Source organism: Taudactylus pleione, unplaced genomic scaffold (genome assembly GCF_031769625.1).
Source record: "Taudactylus pleione unplaced genomic scaffold, aTauple2 ptg001168l, whole genome shotgun sequence".
Taxonomy (NCBI): domain Eukaryota; kingdom Metazoa; phylum Chordata; class Amphibia; order Anura; family Myobatrachidae; genus Taudactylus; species Taudactylus pleione.
In genome coordinates this window covers 918,239-940,678 of record NW_028285569.1, presented here as the reverse complement: position 1 = coordinate 940,678, position 22,440 = coordinate 918,239, and the positions used below count along the sequence as shown (strand labels likewise).

Genomic DNA, 22,440 nt, shown 5'->3' with positions numbered 1-22,440 from the left:
CAGAAGAAATTATCTGACTGCAGCTCCACTTCCAGCTACTCTCCCCATCAGTACTGTCCTTAGCTCACTGTAAACTTACATTCCCCGCACTCATCAGTGCTAAAGGGTACTCACATATGTCCAGGGCCAGATTAAGGTCTGTGGGGGCCCCTGGGCAACAAACTTGTTGGGGCACCTATATACCACCGTCCCCTGTAGTAATGCCCCTAATGCAGTGCCCCCAGTAGTGGTCCCCCAATGCAGTGCCCCCAGTAGTGACCCTTATATAGTGCCCCCAGACCCATTAGTGGTCCCCCCTATGCAGTGCCCCTTATATAACTCCCCAGTAGTGGTCCCCCTATACAGTGCCCCAATTAGTGCACCTTATATAGTGCCCCCAGACCCAGTAGTGTCCCCCCCTATGCAGTGCCCGTTATGTAATGCCCCAGTAGTGGTCCCCCTATACAGTGCCCCCAGTAGTGCCCCCAGACCCAATAGTGGTCCCCCCTATGCAGTGCCCCTTATATAACTCCACAGTAGTGGTCCCCCTACACAGTGCCCTCAGTCATGCCCCTTATATAGTGCCCCAGACCAAGTAGTGGTCCCCCCATGTAGTGCCCCTTATATAGTGCCCCCAGTAGTCCCCCCTTATGCATTGCCCCCAGAAGTAGTTCCCCCCTATACACTGCCCCCAGTAGTAGCCCACCCCTATTCAGTGCCACCAGTAGTTGCCCTATGCATTGCCCCCAGTGTCCATTGAAGCAGCGGCCAATGAGAGTCTGTGTGACTCTCATCGGCTGCTGTAACAAACACACAGCTGCCGCCGGTGGCTGTGTGTTTGTCACTGTGTAGTGTGGCCGCACTCACTGCGTGGTCTACACTACACTAGCGGCGGGGACACTAGCGGCGGGTAAAATCACCGGCTGCACCACTGCTAGTGGGGGCCCAGGGATGACCGCCCTTGTCACCCCCCCTTTATCCAGCCCTGCATATGTCTAGAAACGTGCCACTTGTGGCTGGCTGCCATAAGATGCAAGAAGGGCGGCTGCTCCATCACTGCTGTGTACTGTTTGTGAACAAAATAAGATGCAGTAGCCAGCAAAGTTCATTTCACCTGCTCCAAATTAGACACACAATTTGGCCACCTCAGCGTTGATGTGGAGTGCGAAGGCCAGCAAAGTAATATAATCAGCTGCTCCAAATGCAAATGCACAGTATAGCCACCTCTAACGCACGGTATAGCCACCTCTAACGCACAGTATAGCCACCTCTAACGCACAGTATAGCCACCTCTAACGCACAGTATCGCCACCTCAGCCTTAACTAGTTTCTCTTTACTCTGTGGTGGCAAAAATCTATTTCATTGGTGAAGTCTTAATTAACTCATTTTATCCACCTGGGACACCTGGGGCAAATAAATTCACACACCAAAGACATATTCATTAGACATCTAGTTAGTCCTATACAGACCACTATCAAATTTATAAAAAAAAACATGAGTTCATAAAGTCATATAATAAACCAAAATTCAGCCTGAATATAAAATTAAGTATATATAAAAAACCCTTATAAACAACTACTTAAATGTTCATTTGGCAACTTCTGTGTAAATAACAATCACATGAAGGTATATTTCATGTTAGTATATTTCATATATTCTTTCTGTCTTTTTCAGGAACTATAGTAATCTATTTTCCACTGTAGGGTCAAAGTAGTGAAAGAAAAACATTTTTAAAAAAAGAGGGAACATTTTACTATGAGAAATAAAAAAAATTAAGATAACAGCACAGTTATTTCTTAAAGGGGTAGACCACCCATCCAGTAATAATGAGAGATACATTAACACACTACTAAGAGCAGACATGGATGCATCACATGATAAATCTAGGACCTACAGTACATAAACGTATTCCCGGAACAGAATGAAGAATTACAAAAAACAAGAAGGGAAGAAAAAGCTAATTATATATGCACAGAATGGACACCCGTCACATAATAACAGACCATTCTATGCACCTCTCCCAATATAACTTCTGGTCATCAGAGGAATTCTATATCCACCATTTCATTTAATCCATCAGGGTAGAGAGAGACCATATTATGAGTGCAGTAAGCTTCCCTCATGTATAATCTCCTATACCTATCGCCACCCCAAGGGGAGTTATTAGACACCTGTTCAATTCTGCACATTTTCAGCCCTTGTGGATCTCCCTTATGGTGATCTCTAAAATGGCGTGAAACACTATGACCATTAAACCTATTCAGAATAATGCGCCTATGTTCTAAAAAACAAACTTTAAGTGAGCGTATAGTCCATCCCACACACTGCAAATTCCATTCACATTGTAGAACATAAATAACATATGAAGAATTACAAGTTACAAAAGCTCTCAGGGGGGAAATTTCTTTGGTAACATGAGATAAACAGGTTTTTACTTTAGTCTGCATAAAGGAACCTCCCATGTGTCAGATAGCATACAGAGTACATCACTGTCAGAGGCAGCGTTCCTATTCTATTAGCTAGGATGGAGTGGGGATGGTGCCATGTATAGCAGCTGGTTGGATTGGCTCCTATCCTTATAATTGATCTGTTCTATAGCAGATATATAATCCATGTGGCTAAAGAGGCTTATACATCTAAGGTGCATTTTCCCGATTCCCTGATCCGATTTGTTCCACCAATCGGGAACACTGAAAAGCGTCCATCGATGATTGATCATATCGACCATTTTCGGATCGAGATTGGGGAATTGAGATCTTCAACATGTTGAATAAAACTGATTTCCAGACCCCGCCATCGGCAGATGGCATTGCCCCTATCCATTTTAGATGTATGGGGGCCACTAGTCTGCAGGTCACTGGCCAGCCCGGTCTGACACAGTGCTGCCATTTTCTATGCAACCACCTGTTTTGTTTTTTAAAATCATCTAATGGATGTTAAAATGTCTGTAAAATGTTTATTGTTTGATTGGAAACTAATAAATGGGAGCGATTGTCTGATACCAACCTGTCATTCTGGCAGTCGCTGTGGTAACTGAAGGCGCATTTCATGATGGTGTCCAGGGTCATGAGACTGACATGTTGGAAGAGCTCCACCGGCTTCTGGTCTGGGACCAGCTTCTCCCATTTATCCTGAAACAATGAGAGACTATGAGGACAACAACACAATTCCAAAAATGTACAACTCAGACCGATGACTGAGAGAGGAGGATTCTGTCATTGCTGTAACGCATCGGATGTTGGGGTGGCTGTCATTGCTGTAACGCATCGGATGTTGGGGTGGCTGTCATTGCTGTAACACATCGGATGTTGGGGTGGCTGTCATTGCTGTATCACATCGGATGTTGGGGTGGCTGTCATTGCTGTAACACATCGGATGTTGGGGTGACTGTCATTGCTGTAACGCATCAGATGTTGGGGTGGCTGTCATTGCTGTAACACATCGGATGTTGGGGTGGCTGTCATTGCTGTAACACATCAGATGTTGGGGAGGCTGTCATTGCTGTAACGCATCGGATGTTGGGGAGGCTGGAATGTAGTCACAGTAATCACCAGTAGAAGTTGTAATTGCTCATTTTCATGTAGCTCCTCTTCTGCTAAAACTGGGGGGAGGAGGCGTAATGGGTTCCCGTAAGGGGAAAATTCTTTCTGGGACCTCATTAGTCTGACTGGTCTCTTATGTGAACCGTTGTGCAGAAAGAAATGTGCTTAGAGAGATACAGAGGTCGTGGCAGTGTTGGGGCGAACGGACAGCGCAAAAAAGGACTTGGGAAGGAAATAAATACAAATTTGGTTACATATAGCGAGTGTACATGCAATCACATCACGGTTTATGTTTTTGTCTCTTTGTACATGTTTGTGAATAGGACAAAGTGAATTTTCCTATTGTGCGAATGTGTTGATTCAAAGACTTGAAATAGTCTACAGCGTAGACAAAACGCGTTGCTGTCCCTGTTTCATTATGGTTTTATAACCTATATCCTACTATTGCACCTTTATCTAACCAGGCTGATTGCGGAGCCCGGCACATTACACAAGGACTATTCAGAGGTGTTTTTGACTTAAAACAATTATCCGCATGTGTGCCAGCTCGAGGCTCAAATCCATCACATACACCTGTGGGGCGCCTGCCGTTCAAGTGACCATGCACGGTGTGCCCCTCTCCTGGAGCTTAGCTGGATACTACGCCTTCAGTCGGCGAGCCGTGGTGTGTGGGGGGTCCACCATCCTGACTATTCATCCTTGGTGTTTCGGAGCAGAGTACGGGTGGGCAGCAGCAGTGACGACACTCCGGGATATACCCTCAAATATTCATATCACCGCAAACCCGGTTCACGTGAGTACCCGATCTTGGGCTCTTGTGGTCTAGGGGGACACCCCAGACCACTCTATATATATATACACCTATCTAAACTGGGTTATTTGGCATAAGATCAATGCCGATTTACAAAGACATTATCTAAGGACATACAAGTATACTCAGTCTCTTAATGAACTATTTTTCCTGGTCTCCAATGGATCTATGTGTTATCATGCAATAAGAAATTCATTTGATTCATATATCTGATGTGACTTGCAATATATATCTTATCCAATTTGATGCAATAATACTTATATTTTTATGTTTTTATTTGGTATAGAATATGTTTGTTATTTGTTATTTATTAAATTGATATATATATTTCTTTATCACTCTATATCAATTAGTGCGTCCGACGCTGCAAAGTGTTAGTGGTGTCTATGAGGGGCCGTTCAAGTCAAAATTACAGCTTTCTGGATATGTCATATACCTAAATTATTGCTTTCTGGATATGACGTATGCTGAAATGTATATGACGTATGCTGAAATGGATATGACGTATGCTGAAATGGATATAACATATACTGAAATGGATATAACATACTGAAATGGATATGACTTATGCTGAAATGGATATGACTTATGCTGAAATGGATATAACTTATGCTGAAATGGATATGACATATGCTGAAATGGATATGATGTATGCTGAAAAGCATATGACCTATACTGAAATGGATATGACGTATGCTGAAATGGATATGACGTATGCTGAAATGGATATGACCTATGCTGAAATGGATATGACCTATACTGAAATGGATATGACTTATGCTGAAATGGATATGACAAATGCTGAAATGGATATGACTTATGCTGAAATGGATATGACCTATGCTGAAATGGATATGACCTATGCTGAAATGGATATGACATATGCTAAAATGGATATGACATATGCTAAAATGAATATGACATATGCTAAAATGGATATGACATATGCTAAAATGGATATGACATATAGTGAAATGAATATGACATATAGTGAAATGGATATGACGTATGCTGAAATGGATATGACATATGCTGAAATGGATATAACATATACTGAAAAGCACATGACAGTGCCAGCCAATCACGGCTCTCTTATATTAGCAGGGCTGCTGAGAAGGAAAAGCAGGAGTACAGTGTGGCATCCTGCACTGTCTCTAGGACTTATTTGACCTACCGGTAGGTGGAGAGATGTCCGTGGTGCTATGCAGCATAAGCTGTGGTCTCAGATGCTGGCCAGGTGTTGTGTTGCATCTCCACAAGCCCGCGGGGTGCCTGGCAGATGGGCACCCGTTGATGTCCTGCTGTGGGCTGTAGAGTGATGTGGAGAGCTGCAGTGTGGTGCTGTACCACATTCCTGTGGGGTCAGCCTACTGTGCTATATGCACTGCCAGGGTGGCCTCAGGGCCTTTTTCAATGACTCCTTGAAAAAGGCCCTGAGGCCGAAATGCGTTGAAGATCAAGCCACCCACACTCACCACCACTACAAGAACTTTAATCAACCATTTATTGCTACACCGAATCCAGGCCACAGAGGATCCAGCACTGTACAACCCGGCAAACCTTGGGTCCCCCTTGCCCGCCCTGGCTGTGCATACAGCACAGTAGACTGACTCCACGGGACCATGGGGCAGTACCACACCGCGGCTCTCCACATCACTCTACAGCCCACAGCAGGACATCGACGGGCGCCCATCTGCCAGGCACCACGCGGGCTCGCAGAGGTGAAACGCCACACCTGGCCAGCATCTGGGACCACAGCTTGCGCTGCACAGCACCACAGACATCACTCCACCTACCGGTAGGTCAAACAGGTCCCAGAGACAGTGCGGGATGCCGCCAACTGCACAAGCTACAGGACTTGATCAACACCCCATGCATCTAGGTTCCAGAAGACTGTGACCATAGGTCCAGCAGGGGAATGTGCAGGAGTAAGGACCGCTCGGATAGGAGCCCCCTCAAATGATCTACCCACTCCCCAACCGAGGATCGCACAGAGCCATCTGCTCATCCCCACACCCCATAACGGAACCACATAGGGAAGCACTGTGTCTTACCAAATAAAACAAGTTAGATTCCACACTTACTGTCTGCCTCATTTTTTCTCACCCACACACCCACTAACATAGCCACCATTTAGCCCCAATACACAAACCCCTCTCCTCTCCATCTCTCCTCCCCACATTCCCCTTGCCCCCCCCCCTCCCCAGCCAATTCCCCCACACCATCGTATCACACACACCCAGCAGGAGCGCACGTGTACCCCTTTTTCCTCATATTCTACCTGCAGGCATTGGTACTCCTGTTAATATCATGTTGCTGAACCTGCCCACTTCCCGCCAGTCCCCTATCCTCACCCCATCACTCCTCTACTTTCTCTCCTCAGACCTTCCCTCTATTATCCTCGGTGACTTCAATAATCCTATTGATATCCCCACAGAATCTACCGCCTCCAAACTACTCACCCTCACTTCCTCATTTGGACTCTCCCAATGGACCTCCTCATCCTCCCATGCGAGTGAGCATTTGCTTGATCTGGTATTCACTCACCGTTGTGATATTTCTGCCTACTCCAATTCCCCATTCCGCCTCTCTGATCATCACCTCCTCTCAATTAACCTATCCCTCTCTCCTTCCCCTCCTCTACCTCCCAGAGCCACCATCACTAAGCGTAACATTGAAGCTATTGACACTGCTTTCTTTTCTTCCCTACTTGACTCACTTCTCTCCCCTATCCTCTTTTTCCTGCGCTGAACAAGCTGCTTCCCTATACAATGCCTCCCTTACTTCTGCTCTTGACTCTGTTGCTCTGGCGATCACTACTCACCCTCGCAAATCCACACCTCAACCCTGGCATTCCGAATGCACCAGATATCTGCAAAAGTGTTCCCGAACCGCCAAGTGACAGTGGAGAAGATCACGCTCTCAGGCAGATTTTCTCAATTTCAAATTCATGCTGTCATCCTACAGTGCTGCCCTTTCCCTCTCTAAACAGTCATATTTCAAGAATCTCATCTCCTCCCAGTCCTCATATCCCCAGCGTCTCTATTCCACCTACAACTCCGTCCTCTGCCCACCCCCTCCTCCCCTCCTTGCTCTCTGCCACTGAGTTTGCTACATATTTCACATCTAAAATTTATTCTGTTCGTCAGGACATCATATCCAACCAGTCCCCAAGCTCTCCACCTCCTCCTTTCCTGGATCACCCCTCCCCATCCATTTTACTGACTCTGACATCCTTCTCCCCTGTGACTGGAGAGGAAGTTAAGGCCCTTATCCAGTCCTCCCCCCCTTCCACCTTTCCCCTATCCCCTCCCACCTCCTCCGCTACCTCTCTCCTTCTGCCTGCTCCCATCTTGCCCACCTCCTTAATCTCTCCCTCTCTTCTTGCACTGTTCCTTCTGCATTCAAGCATGCCCTTGTCTCCACCATTCTTAAAAAACCTAACCTTGATCCTAACATTATCTCTAACTACTGACCAATCTCTCTCCTCCCTTTTGCCTCCAAACTCCTTGAGCATTACTGTTTATAACCGCCTCACCACATTTCTTTCCTCCCACTCCCTCCTTGACCCTTTTCAGTCTGGCTTCCGTTCTCTCCACTCCACTGAAACTGCCCTCAGAAAAGTCTGCAACGACCTCCTTGCTGGAAAATCCAAGAGCCACTACTCCCTGCTCATTCTCCTTGACCTCTCTGCTGCTTTTGACACTGTAGACCACCCTCTACTGCTGCATATTCTTTACTCCCATGGTCTACGTGACACTGCTCTCTCCTGGCTGTCCTCATACCTCTCTGAACGTTCCTTCTCTGTTTCCTCTCATGACGATTCCTCCCCCCACAGCCTCTTACAGTAGGTGTTCCCCAAGGTTCTGTTCTTGGACCTCTCCTATTCTCTCTCTATACGTATTCTCTAGGTAAACTCATCAGCTATTTTGACCTCCATTATCATCTCTATGCTGATGATACTCAGATCTACCTTTCCTCACCTGATCTGTCCCCCTCTCTACTGACTCGTATCTCTAACTGTCTCTCTGCTATCTCTTCCTGGATGTCCCAGCGATTTCTCAAACTTAATGTCTAAGACTGAGCTGATAGTCTTCCCACCCTCCCACATAACATCATGTCCCACTACTTCTTTATTAATAGGTGGCATGTCTTGGAGTCATCCTGGACTCTTCCCTCTCCTTCAAGCCACACATTCTGAACCTCTCGCAGTCCTGTCATTTCCATCTCAAGAATATTTCCTAGATCAGACCCTTTCTCACCCAGGATGCTACCAAAACCCTTGTACATTCACTGGTCATGTCCAGATTGGACTACTGTAACCTTCTCCTAGCTGGCCTCCCCAAATCCCATCTCTCTCCTCTCCAGTCTGTGGTAAATGCTGCTGCTCGGCTCATCTTCCTCTCCAAACACTCTACATCTGCCTCCCCTCTCCTACAAGCCCTCCACTGGCTCCCCTTCCCTTTCAGAACCCAATTCAAGGCTCTCACACTCACTTTCAAAGCCCTCACCCAATCTTCTCCCATTTACATCTCTGATCTCATCTCCCTTCACTCTTCTGTCCGTCCTCTTTGTTCACTTAGTACACGCCACTTTTCATGCCAATTGATTACTTCCTCCCACTCCCGCCTCCAAGATTTTGCCCATGCTGCTCCTCACCTTTGGAACTCCCTCCCTCTCCCCATCAGACTCTGAACCTCTCTACAATCTTTCAAACGAGCTCTTAAGACCCACTACTTCATTAAAGCCTTCCTGCTCTCATCCTAACTTGCTGCTACATCTTCCTTCCTCCCCGCCTACCCATCTGTGTCACTCCTGTTTGTCATCCCCTCCCTTAAATAATGTTAGCTCTTTCGAGCAGGGCCCTCTACCCTCTTGTGCTTCTCCCTACTGTCATTTAATTTATCTCTTACTCCCCACTAGGGCAACTAACACTTGGCTGCTTATGCGGGCATAAAGGTTGCTAATATAGCAATATTTATCCATGTCCTGTATTGTATTGTATTGTAAGTCAATGGTTACTTATTTGTAGGGGTGTGCACCGGCCACTTTTCGTGTTTTGGTTTTGGATCTGGATCTTTCTTTGTGTTTTGGATCTGGATTGGTTTTGCCAAAATCACCCTTCCGTGTTTTGGGTTCTGGGTTTTGGATCTGTATTTTTTTGAAAAAAAGCATAAAAACAGCTAAAATCACAGAATTTGTAGGTTTTTCTGTTCCTATGCTATTATTAACCTCAATAACCTTAATTTCCACTCATTTCCAGTCTATTCTGAACACCTCACAATAGTGTTTTAATGTCCAAAAGGTTGCACCGAGGTAGCTGGATGACTATGCTAAGCGACACGAGTGGGCGGCACAAACACGTGACCCATCTAGGCGTGATACTGCAGTGGCAGACAGGATGGCAGTTTGAAAAACTAGGCCCCAAACTGTACATAATGCAAAGAAAAAATAGAGGTGCAAGATGGAATTGTCCTTGGGCCCTCCCACCCACCCTTATGTTGTATAAACAGGACATGCACACTTTAACAAACCAATCATTTCAGCGCCAGGGTCTGCCACACAACTGTGGCTGAAATGATTGGTTCGTTTGGGCCCCCACAAAACAAGCTGGCAATTAATCTGTCCCTGCACAAACTGGCTCTACGGAGGCAAGATGTCATCCTCATCCTCCTCATCCACCGATTCCTCACCCTCTGCAGTGTGTACATCCTCATCCTCACAAAGTATTAACTCGTCCCCACTTGAATCCACCACCACTGGTCCCTCTGTACATTCTGGAGGCTGGTCTCCCTGGAAGAGTTGATAATTCATTTTATGAACATCATCTTCTCCACATTTTATGGAAGCAACCTCCTACGCCTTTCGCTGACAAGGTTCCCGGCTGCACTAAACACTCTTTCGGAGTACACACTGGAGGGGGGGCAACTCAGGTAAAATAGAGCCAGTTTGTACAGGGGCCTCCAAATTGCCTCTTTTTCCTGCCAGTACAGGTATGGACTGTCTGACATGCCTACTTGGATGCTATCACCGATGTAATCCTCCACCATTCTGTCAATGGTGACAGTATCATATGCAGTGACAGTAGACATGTCAGAAATTGTTGCCAGGTCCTTCAGTCCGGACCAGATGTCCAAACTTGGTCCTGCCTGCCCTGCATCACCGCCAGCAGGTTGTTTAGGATACCTAAGTTTTTTCCTGGCAGCCCCAGTTGCGGGAGAAAATGAAGAAGGAGCTGTTGACGTGTCACGTTCCGCTTCAGCTGACAGTGTGTTCACCAGCAGGTCTTTGCACCTCTGCAGGCTTGTGTCGGCCGGAAAGAGAGACACCACATAGGCTTTAAACCTAGGATCGAGCACGGTGGCCAAAATGTAGTGGTCTGATTTCAACAGATTGACCACCCTGGAATCCTGGCAAAGCGAATGAAGGGCTTCATCCACAAGTCCCACATGCCGAGCGGAATCGCTCCATCTTAGCTCCTCCTTCACTTTCTCCAGCTGCTTCTGCAAAAGCCTGATGAGGGGAATGACCTGACTCAAGCTGGCAGTGTCTGAACTGACTTCACGTGTGGCAAGTTCGAAGGGCTGGAGAACCTTGCACAACACGGAAATCATTCTCCACTGCGCTTGAGTCAGGTGCATATCCCCTCCTTTGCCTATGTCATAGGTGGATGTATAGGCTTGAATGGCCTTTTGCTGCTCCTCCATCCTCTGAAGCATATAGAGGGTTGAGTTCCACCGCATCACAACCTCTTGCTTCAGGTGATGGCGGGGCAGGTTCAAGAGTGTTTGCTGGCGCTCCAGTCTTCGGCACGCAGTCGCTGAATGGCGAAAGTGGCCTGAAATTTTTCGAGCCACCCAAAGCGTCTCCTGCACGCCCCTGTCGCTTTTCAGAAAATTCTGCACCACCAAGTTTATTGTGTGAGCAAAGCATGGGACGTGCTGGAATTTGCCCAGATGTAATGCCCGCACAATATTGGTGGCGTTGTCAGATATCACAAATCCCCAGGAGAGTCTAAGTGGGGTAAACCACTGGGCGATGATTTCCCTCAGTTTCTCTAAGAGGTTGGCGGCGGTGTGCCTCTTACTGAAACCGGTGATACACAGCATAGCCTGCCTTGGAACGAGCTGGCATTTCTGAGATGCTGCGACTGGTGACGCTGCTGCTGTTGCTGCGTAAGGTGATACATCTACCCAGTGGGCTGTCACAGTCATATAGTCCTTAGTCTGCCCTGTTCCACTTGTCCACATGTACGTGGTTAAGTGGACATTGGGTACAACGGCATTTTTCAGGACACTGAGGACACTTTTTCTGACGTTTCTGTACAGTTTCGGTATCGCCTGCCTTGTGAAGTGGAATCTAGATGGGATTTGGAACCGGGGACACACTACCTCCAGCAATTGTCTAAATCCCACTGCACTAATGGCGGATACCAGATGCACGTCTAACACCAACATAGCAGTCAAGGCCTCAGTTATACGTTTTGCTTCAGGATGACTGCTGTCGTACTTCATCCTCCTCGCTAAGGACTGTTGGAGGGTCAATTGTTTAGTAAAAGTAGTGGTGTTCCTACTTCCTCTCTGGGATGATGAACGACTCCCAGCAACAGCAGCAGCGGCAGCAGGAGGCGTAGCAATGCAGGATCCTCCGAAGGAATCCCGGATAGGAGAGTCAGTCATGCCAGTGACATGGCCTGCAGGACTACTTCCGATCCTGACTAAGGAGGAAATTGACGAGGAGGGAGTTGACGGCGTGGTTTGCAGGTGCTTGGATACAACAGGACAACGGGATTTAGGTGTCCCTGGACTGCTTACAGTCTTAGCCAAAGTTTCGGAACTTGACAGTAACTTATTATGAATGCGCTGCAGGTGCCGTATAAGGGAGGATGTTCCTAGGTGGTTAACGTCCCTACCCCTACTTATTCCACCTTTACATAAGGTACATATGGCAAGACAGTTGTTGTCCGGATTTGGATAGAAATATTGCCAGACCAAAGAGGTGGAATGTTTGGTCTTCTGCCCAGGCATGACCGTGATGGGCTTTTTCATCCCACGGACAACAACTGTCTCCCCCGGAGCCTGATTTAAACAAACCACATCACCATCAGAATCCTCCTCGCCAACTTCCTCTTCAGCGCCAGCTACACCAGTATCCTCATCCTGTTGTACTTCAACAGTGACATCTTCAATTTGCATATCAGCAAGTGGACTGTGGGTGCTCCTTTCAGCACTTGCAGGGGGCGTGCAAATGGTGGAAAGAGCCACCTCTTCCCGTCCAGTGCTGGGAAGGTCAGGCATCGCAACCGCCACCACACTTCGACTCTCCTTGGGGATTTGTGATATCTTCTTAGAAAGCACAGTTCTTCGCTGTGCTTTTGCCAGCTTAACTCTTTTGATTTTTTTAGTGGGAGGAGGGCTTCCATCGTCATGTGAAGCTGAACCACTAGTCATGAACATACTAGGGATCGACCTTAGCCGTTCCTTGCCACTCCGTGTTGTAAATGGCATATTGGCAAGTTTACGTTTCTCTTCAGATGATTTAAATGTTTTTTTCAAGGTCATTTTCCTGAACTTTGTCATTTGGGATTGTATGTGCCCTCTATTATGACATTGGGCATCGGCCTTGGCAGACGACGTTGATGGCATGTTATCGTCTATGTCATGACTAGTGGCAGCAGCTTCAGCACTAGGAGGAAGTGGTTCTTGATCTTTCTCTATTATAATTTTATCGGAGAAAGTTTGGTCCTCCATTTATGTTATATTGATTTGATATATACATGCGGCTAAACACAGAAAATATTTTTTTATTTTTGTTGGAGAGTAATGCACTTTGTGGGTTACACCAGCCTTTAAGAAATGAGCCAGCCGGCTCTTTACTTATGGGACACAGGCGCACGCTTGGCGCTGCTCCTTTGTTGATGCACGTGTGGCTACTGCGCACACAATTCACAAACACAGAAAATATTTTTTTTTTTGGTTTGGACTGGAGTGTACTTTGGGGATTACAGGACCCTTTAACGGTCAAGCCAGCCGGCCCTTTACTTATGACACAGGCGCACGCTTGGCACTACTTTGTTGATGCACATGCGGCTACTGCGCACACAATTCACAAACACAGAAAATATATATTTTTTTGGTTTGGACTGGAGTGTACTTTGGGGGTTACAGCACCCTTTAACGGTCAAGCCAGCCGGCCCTTTACTTATGACACAGGCGCACGCTTGGCACTACTTTGTTGATGCACGTGCGGCTACTGCGCACACAATTCACAAACACAGAAAATATATATTTTTTTGGTTTGGACTGGAGTGTACTTTGGGGGTTACAGCACCCTTTAACGGTCAAGCCAGCCGGCCCTTTACTTATGACACAGGCGCATGCTTGGCACTACTTTGTTGATGCACGTGTGGCTACTGCGCACACAATTCACAAACACAGAAAATATATATTTTTTTGGTTTGGACTGGAGTGTACTTTGGGGGTTACAGCACCCTTTAACGGTCAACCCAGCCGGCCCTTTACTTCTGACACAGGCGCACGCTTGGCACTACTTTGTTGATGCACGTGCGGCTACTGCGCACACAATTCACAAACACAGAAAATAATTTTTTTTTTGGTTTGGACTGGAGTGTACTTTGGGGGTTACAGCACCCTTTAACGGTCAAGCCAGCCGGCCCTTTACTTATGACACAGGCGCACGCTTGGCACTACTTTGTTGATGCACGTGCGGCTACTGCGCACACAATTCACAAACACAGAAAATAATTTTTTTTTTGGTTTGGACTGGAGTGTACTTTGGGGGTTACAGCACCCTTTAACGGTCAAGCCAGCCGGCCCTTTACTTATGACACAGGCGCACGCTTGGCACTACTTTGTTGATGCACGTGCGGCTACTGCGCACACAATTCACAAACACACAAAAAATATTATTTTTTTGGTTTGAACGGGAGTGTACTTTGGGGGTTACAGCACCCTTTAACGGTCAAGCCAGCCGGCCCTTTACTTATGACACAGGCGCACGCTTGGCACTACTTTGTTGATGCACGTGCGGCTACTGCGCACACAATTCACAAACACAGAAAATAATTTTTTTTTTGGTTTGGACTGGAGTGTACTTTGGGGGGTTACAGCACCCTTTAACGGTCAAGCCAGCTGGCCCTTTACTTATGACACAGGCGCACGCTTGGCACTACTTTGTTGATGCACGTGCGGCTACTGCGCACACAATTCACAAACACACAAAAAATATTATTTTTTTGGTTTGAACTGGAGTGTACTTTGGGGGTTACAGCACCCTTTAACGGTCAAGCCAGCCGGCCCTTTACTTATGACACAGGCGTACGCTTGGCACTACTTTGTTGATACACGTGCGGCTACTGCGCACACAATTCACACAGAAAATAATTTTTTTTTTTGGTTTGGACTGTAGTGTACTTTGGGGGTTACAGCACCCTTTAACGGTCAAGCCAGCCGGCCCTTTACTTATGACACAGGCGCACGCTTGGCACTACTTTGTTGATGCACGTGCGGCTACTGCTCACACAATTCACAAACACAGAAAATAATTTTTTTTTTTGGTTTGGACTGGAGTGTACTTTGGGGGTTACAGTTTAACGGTCAAGCCAGCCGGCCCTTTACTTATGACACAGGCGCACGCTTGGCACTACTTTGTTGATGCACGTGCGGCTACTGCGCACACAATTCACAAACACAGAAAATAATTTTTTTTTTGGTTTGGACTGGAGTGTACTTTGGGGGTTACAGCACCCTTTAACGGTCAAGCCAGCTGGCCCTTTACTTATGACACAGGCGCACGCTTGGCACTACTTTGTTGATGCACGTGCGGCTACTGCGCACACAATTCACAAACACACAAAAAATATTATTTTTTTGGTTTGAACTGGAGTGTACTTTGGGGGTTACAGCACCCTTTAACGGTCAAGCCAGCCGGCCCTTTACTTATGACACAGGCGTACGCTTGGCACTACTTTGTTGATACACGTGCGGCTACTGCGCACACAATTCACACAGAAAATAATTTTTTTTTTGGTTTGGACTGGAGTGTACTTTGGGGGTTACAGCACCCTTTAACGGTCAAGCCAGCCGGCCCTTTACTTATGACACAGGCGCACGCTTGGCACTACTTTGTTGATGCACGTGCGGCTACTGCTCACACAATTCACAAACACAGAAAATAATTTTTTTTTTGGTTTGGACTGGAGTGTACTTTGGGGGTTACAGTTTAACGGTCAAGCCAGCCGGCCCTTTACTTATGACACAGGCGCACGCTTGGCACTACTTTGTTGATGCACGTGCGGCTACTGCGCACACAATTCACAAACACAGAAAATAATTTTTTTTTTTGGTTTGGACTGGAGTGTACTTTGGGGGTTACAGCACCCTTTAACGGTCAAGCCAGCCGGCCCTTTACTTATGACACAGGCGCACGCTTGGCACTACTTTGTTGATGCACGGGCGGCTACTGCGCACACAATTCACAAACACACAAAAAATATTATTTTTTTAGCACTTGGGGGGAGCACCCCTGATGGACAGAGCACCCCCTGGACAACACTACAGCACCCCTTTAGGACTGGGACACTGCACAGGACTTTGGAGTGGACACAGCCCCTATGGAGAACTGACTGTACAACACAGTCCAGCCAGCCCCTATGGACTTTGAAGTAGTGGACACAGCCCCTATTAACAACAGCAGCACAGCACAACACAGCCAGCCCCTATGGACTTTGAAGTAGTGGACAACAGCAGCACAACACTACTCTGCACTACACTACACTACACAGCCCAGCCAGCCCTAACTCCCACCCTCCCTCTTCACTGTCCACAGCCGAGTGAGAAAATGGCGCCGAACCTTATATAGGTTCCAAAACCCGCGAGACTCGGAAGGCGGGATGATGATGTTTTGCCTCGATTTCAGATCCGAGTCAGGCGGGAAAAGTCGAGCCTGACTCGGATCTGCCTCGGATCGGGGGGGCTCGGGGGGGTTCGGATTTCAGAAATCCGAACCCGCCCACCCCTACTTATTTGTCTATGTACTTTGTAAGGCGCTGCGGAACACTTGTGGCACCATATAAATAAATTAATGATAATAATATAAATAATAATTTGAAGCGCGGCCCACCCCTCTTACTTGTACAGTGTGGCAGAGCTGTAAAGGGGAGGTGAGTGCTAACACTATAGTCAGTGGTGTAATAGCCTTTGCTGTGCTGATGATGGTAATGTAACACATAACTACTACTGCATGTACTATTAGTAATAGCTGCAGATAGGAGACTGCCTCTTCTCAGCTCTTTCTCCTGTGAGGATCAGGCTCCTGCTGCAGGCAGGTTATGTATTAATGTTACTTTCACTTTCCTTTCTGTCCTCATTCTCTCTCATCTCAGCTCTTTCTTTACTCTCCTTTCTCTTTTTTCTCTATGTCTGATTTCTTGCCAGTACCCCAGGTCCCTGCTCATGTTAGGGAGTGCCCTGACTCCCAGCAAGATGGCTCCTTCATAATCCAGCAGGTGGGGTAGGATTCCTCTATTGTCTGGCTGGATGTACTGTTACTGTATGCAGGCTGCTGGGTCAGAGATTTATAGTCTGCCACAATCGGCAGTAGGCTGTGGTTGTCACACCCCATACATACACAGCATTATTATAACACTTACATGGCTTTGTGTGTTTATTTAGTGCATATACTGTATAGGTACTGTATATGCATGTCTACATACAATTCTATGTCTAGGGCTTTATATTGTGTATGTATGTATGTATGTATACATGGGCAACGAGAGTCGGGGAGTGGGTACAGTTTACCCAGGCCTGGGCTTGCTAGAGGAGCCCGGCGTGCCCCCCACCCCTCCCTCACAGCAGCTCAGCACACAGCTTGTGCTGGGCTGCAGTGTGAGCCTGCTTGCAGCTGCTGCAGCAGCCAGAGCAGTCTCCTATGGCTGTGGGGGGGAGCGATCACACTGATCGCGCCCCCCCCTGCTTAGCGCTGGGCTGATATATATTTGTGTTTTTTCCAAGGGGGCGTGGCCATGCATCCAGCGATTAGGCCATGCCCCCTCCTTTACCCGGGACTGGCCAGGCTCTCTACGGCCCTGTATGTATGTATTTATTCTGCCACTCACAAGTAGCGTAAGAATAAATCCATACATACATACACAATATAAAGCCCTAGATATAGAATTGCATGTAGACATGCACATACAGTACCTATACAGTATATGCACTAAATAAACACACAAAGCCATGTAAGTGTTATAACATACCTCCCTACTTTTGCAGAGTTCCACTCAGGACAACTACGCGGCGAAGCTTTCCTGAAAAGGGGTGTGACCTATGTGAAAAAAGGGCGTGACCTAGTGGCACGCCCTGTTTACATTGCTAAGGGGCGTGCCCAGCATCTCCGAGATGCTGGGCTGCCCCCGGACTTCCCCCCATACTGTGAATAATATGAGATATGGCAAGAACTTACCATTGTTATCTCTATTTCTACGAACTTCATAGGGTTCCACAGCACTCCCGCCCTGTCGAACCTGTACTCCAGATGGGCTTTGATCTGGTCACCGTTTTTCTGTCTCCTTCTGGTGAGAATGTGATTCTTGTGTGTTCCAGACTTTCTTCTCTCTCTTTCTTCTCCTCCTCCAGCCTATGGCTTGTTATATAACTGGTTTGCCTTGGCTCTGGGGCGGGTTTTAGAAGGGGGACTCCAGTCCATATGGTTCCACAGGATATCTTGGGGTATAGGCGGATGATGTCAGACATAGGACAGCACAGAGTTCAAGTTTTCAGCCTCCCAGGATGCACTGGGATCCCCCTTCTATACCCCGCCCCCAAGCCAAGGCAAACCAGTTATGTAACAAGCCATAGGCCGGAGGAGGAGAAAAAGTCTGGAACACACAAGAATCACATTCTCACCAGAAGGAGATGGAAAAACCGGTGACCAGAACAAAGCCCATCTGCAGTACAGGTGAGACAGGGTGGGAGTCCTGTGGAACCCTATGGACTTCGTAGAAATAGAGATAACAAGGGTAAGTTCTTACCATATCTCATATTTTCTACTTCAGGGTCCATAGGGTATCCACAGGATAACTTGGGGATGTCCCAAAGCAGTATCCTTTAAGGGTGGGGACGCTCCTGTGCTGAAAGGGGAATCCACCGCCCAAAGGAAGCATCCTGAGAGGTGAAGGTATCGAATGCATAATACCTTAAAAGGTATGGACAGAAGACCACGTGGCTGCCTTGCAAAGCTGAACAGCAGAGGCACCACATAGAGCTGCCCATGAAGGACCCACAGACCTAGTGGAATGAGCCCTAACAGAGGATGGAACAGGAAGGCCTTCATGAATATAAGACTTAGAAATAGCCATGCAAATCCATCCTGCCAAAGTTTGCTTAGTGGCAGGCCCTCCCTTCTTACGGAATCTATAGAGGACAAACAAGGAGTCCGACTTCCTAAAAGAATTGGTACGGTCAACATAAATCCTTAGAGCCAGTACCATATCTAAGGTGGCCTCACCAACCGAGAGGTCTGGAGAATTAAAGGCCGGCACTATGATTTCCTCGTTAATGTGGAAACTAGATACCACCTTGGGAGAAAACCAGGGCGAGTGTCCCTATGAAAAATGAGAAAGGGAGGCCAACATGAGAGAGCCCCCAATTCTGAAACCCTTCTGGCTGAAGCAATGGCCAGAAGAAATACAGTCTTAGCTGTAAGCCATTTCAAATCCACTGAGCCCAGTGTTTCAAATTGCGGTCCTTGGAGAGCCCTCAGGACCACAGCAAGATCCCAAGGAGCCACTGGAGGAACAAAGGGAGGCTGAACACTAAGTGCACCTTGCAGAAAGGTGTGGACATCAGGAAAAGTAGCAATCCTACGCTGAAACCACACTGACAGGGCAGAAACCTGCACCTTCAGAGAAGCAAGGCGAAGACCATGATCTAAGCCCACCTGCAGGAAAGCCAACACCCTGGATATCCGGAACACTTGAGGATCAAAGGCTCTAGGGTGACACCATTCAAAGAAAGTATGCCATACTTGATGGTAAATTCTTGCAGATGCAGGCTTCCGAGCTCTGAGCATGGTGTTAACTACAGACCTGGAAAAACCCCTGGACCTTAAGTCTCAACGGCCATGCCGTCAAAGACAAACGACCCAGGTCCGGGTAATGGCAAGGACCTTGAGACAACAGGTCCGGACATAGAGGCAACAGCATTGGAGTGTCTAAGGAGAGACTCTGAAGATCTGAGTACCAGTGCCATCTGGGCCAAGCTGGAGCTATCAGCAGCAGCATGCCACCTTCTTGCTTGAATTTGCGAATCACTTGAGGAAGAAGGGAGAACAGAGGGAAGTGGTACGCAAACTGGAAGGTCCACCGGATCAACAGAGCTTCTACCAGAAGTGCCTCTGCATCTCTTGTTCTTGAACCATACACAGGTAGCTTGTTGTTGTGTCGGGAGGCCATGAGGTCTATCTCTGGAAGGCCCCACTTGTTCACCAGGAGTTGAAACACCTCCTGGTGAAGAGACCATTCTCCTGGATGCACGTCTTGACGGCTGAAATAGTCTGTCTCCCAGTTGAGGACTCCTGGTATGAACACTGCCGAAATGGCAGTGAGATTGCCTTCCGCCCAAGCTAGAATGCGGGACACCTCTGTCAGGGCTGTCTGACTGCGGGTCCCTCCTTGCCGGTTTATGCAAGCCACTGTGATGGCATTGTCTGACTACCCCTGCATGGGTTTTCCGTGCAGGACATGTCTTGCTTGCTGGAGAGCTTTGAATACTGCCCGAAGTTCCAAGATGTTTATCGGAAGTGCAGATTCTGCTGGCATCCACCTTCCCTGGAAGAAGTGCGGACCCATCACCGCTCCCCAGCCTCGGAGACTGGCGTTCATTGTCAGAAGGGCCCAGTCCGCAATCCAAAAGGGGTGCCCCTTGTTCAGGTGAGCAGTGTGCAGCCACCAGGCCAGAGACATACGTACCTCCAGGGAAAGCACCATTGTCTGTGTCTTTATCCAATGGGGAAACCCATTCCATCTGGAGAGGATCAACTTCTGCAGAGGTCTGGAGTGAAACTGGGCATACTCCACCATGTCAAACATCGACACCATGGATCCCAGTAACCTCATCGCCGAGTGATTAGACACCCGGCAACTCTGCAGGCAACTGCGTACTTTTGCCTGTAATGCAGAGATCTTTTCCTCTGTCACAAAGATCCTCTGTTGGGAGTCCAACAGGGCTCCGATATGGAGCATCCTCTGTGAGGGAACCAGGGAGGACTTCTTCCAGTTTACCAGCCAGCTATGAGTCTGCAACACAGAGACTGTCAGTTGCATATGGTACGGAAGTATGTCTGGAGACCCTGCCAACAACAGGTCATCCAGATAGGGCAACAAGCGGACCCCCTGCATCCGCAAGTGGGCTGCCATAACTGCCATGACTTTGGTAAACACTCGAGGTGCCGTGGCCAGACCAAAGGGCAGTGCCTGAAACTGGAAGTGTTGGTCGGCCACTGCAAACCTGAGGAAACATTGGTGTGCTGAAACAATGGGGATATGCAGGTAAGCGTCCTGAATATCTAGCAACACCATAAAATCCCCAGGCTCCATCGCTAAAATGATGGAATGCAGGGTCTCCATCCAGAACAGAGGAACCCTCAAGAATTGTTGAGGGATTTGAGGTTGAGGATGGGCCGGTAAGACCATTGGGTTTCTGTACCAGAAAAAGATTGGAGTAATACCCCGATCCCCTCTGGGACAATGGAACCGCCACTATAACTCCAGCCTGGAGCAGAGAGTGTAACACCTTCTGAAATACCAGGGCCTTGTCTTGATCCGACTGACAGCCCATGGTGGAAAATCGGCTGGGAGGCCTCCGCCGGAAGGAGAGGGCGTATGCCCGAGAGACAACTTCTTTTACCCAAGTGTCCGTGGTGGTGAGACACCAGCACTGTGCGAACTGAAGAAGCCGGCCTCCCACTTTGGAGTCCCCCAAGGAAAGGCCCATCCTGTCAGGCGGAAGGCTTATCATCCGATTTGGAAGCAGGACATCTTGTACTCCAAGCCTGCTTCTTAGGCTTGGCAGATTTCTTGGCCCCTGACTGTCTCTGAAAGAACTGTACATTGGACTTACCCGGGCCCTATAGGGCCAAAAGGACAAAGAACCCGACCCTGATGGGACTGTAGCCGATGGCAGACACGCAGACTTAGCTGCTGCCAGAGTGGCCACAATTTTGTCCAGATCAGGGCCAAACAGGACCAGTCCATTAAAAGGCAAGCATTCCAAACCTTTTTGGAATTTGTGTCGGCTTTCCAAGAGCACAACCATAGGATGCGGCGAGCCGCCACCACTACCGAGGAGATTCTGGAAGTGAGGAGACCTATATCCGAGGCTGCCTCATTAATGTACGTGGCTGAGTTTCTGAGATTACCCACTAACTCCACCTGCTCAGTGAAGAGTCAGTGTCCAGAGACGCCTCCAAGCTATCAGCCCAACACTCCATGGCTCTGGCCACCCAGCACACAGCCATAGGCAGTCTGGACGCCCCCCAGCAAGGGAATAAATGGATTTAAGGCATATTTTCACCTTGCGATCTGTAGCATCCTTTAAGGAGGACATGGAGGGCATGGGCAATGTATCACTCTTCACAAGGCATGTGACATGAGAGTCCACTTGCAGAGGAGTTTCCCACTTGAAAAAATTATTATCCGCAAAGGGGTATGCAAAGGCCAAATGTTTTTAAGGCTGGTACCGCTTACCCGGATTTTTCCACGCCTCCTCTAAATGATCCACTAACTGACCAGATAGAAGAAATACAGTGGCATCTCCCTTAATATCCTTAAAGAAGGTGTTATTTAGATTTAGCCACGGGGGAATTATCATCCTCAATGACCAAGGCCGCACGGACTGCCCATATAAGGCCAGGTATATACACTTTAGACTTAGACTCCGCCTTATTAGTATGGAGGGGCTCCTGGTCGGAAAAGTCAAACATCTCATTGTCATCAGAAAACATCATACTGAGCCATCTGAGACACTAAAGGCCGCTTAGGAGGCTGCAATGATGACTACCCCTGTAAAACATCCGACAGGTGTTGCACC

The 22,440-nt window shown here is 47.7% G+C and overlaps 1 protein-coding gene across 1 annotated transcript in view; it reads right to left on the bottom strand.

Annotated features, from left to right (window-relative positions):
• LOC148453344 (cytochrome P450 4A4-like) overlaps positions 1–22,440 on the bottom strand; it is a 180,329-nt gene that overhangs the window by 25,471 nt on the left and 132,418 nt on the right. The window contains exon 5 of the mRNA XM_088462255.1: positions 2,987–3,111. Within this exon, the coding sequence (XP_088318381.1) occupies positions 2,987–3,111 (125 nt within the window). The remainder of the gene's footprint in view (positions 1–2,986; positions 3,112–22,440) is intronic.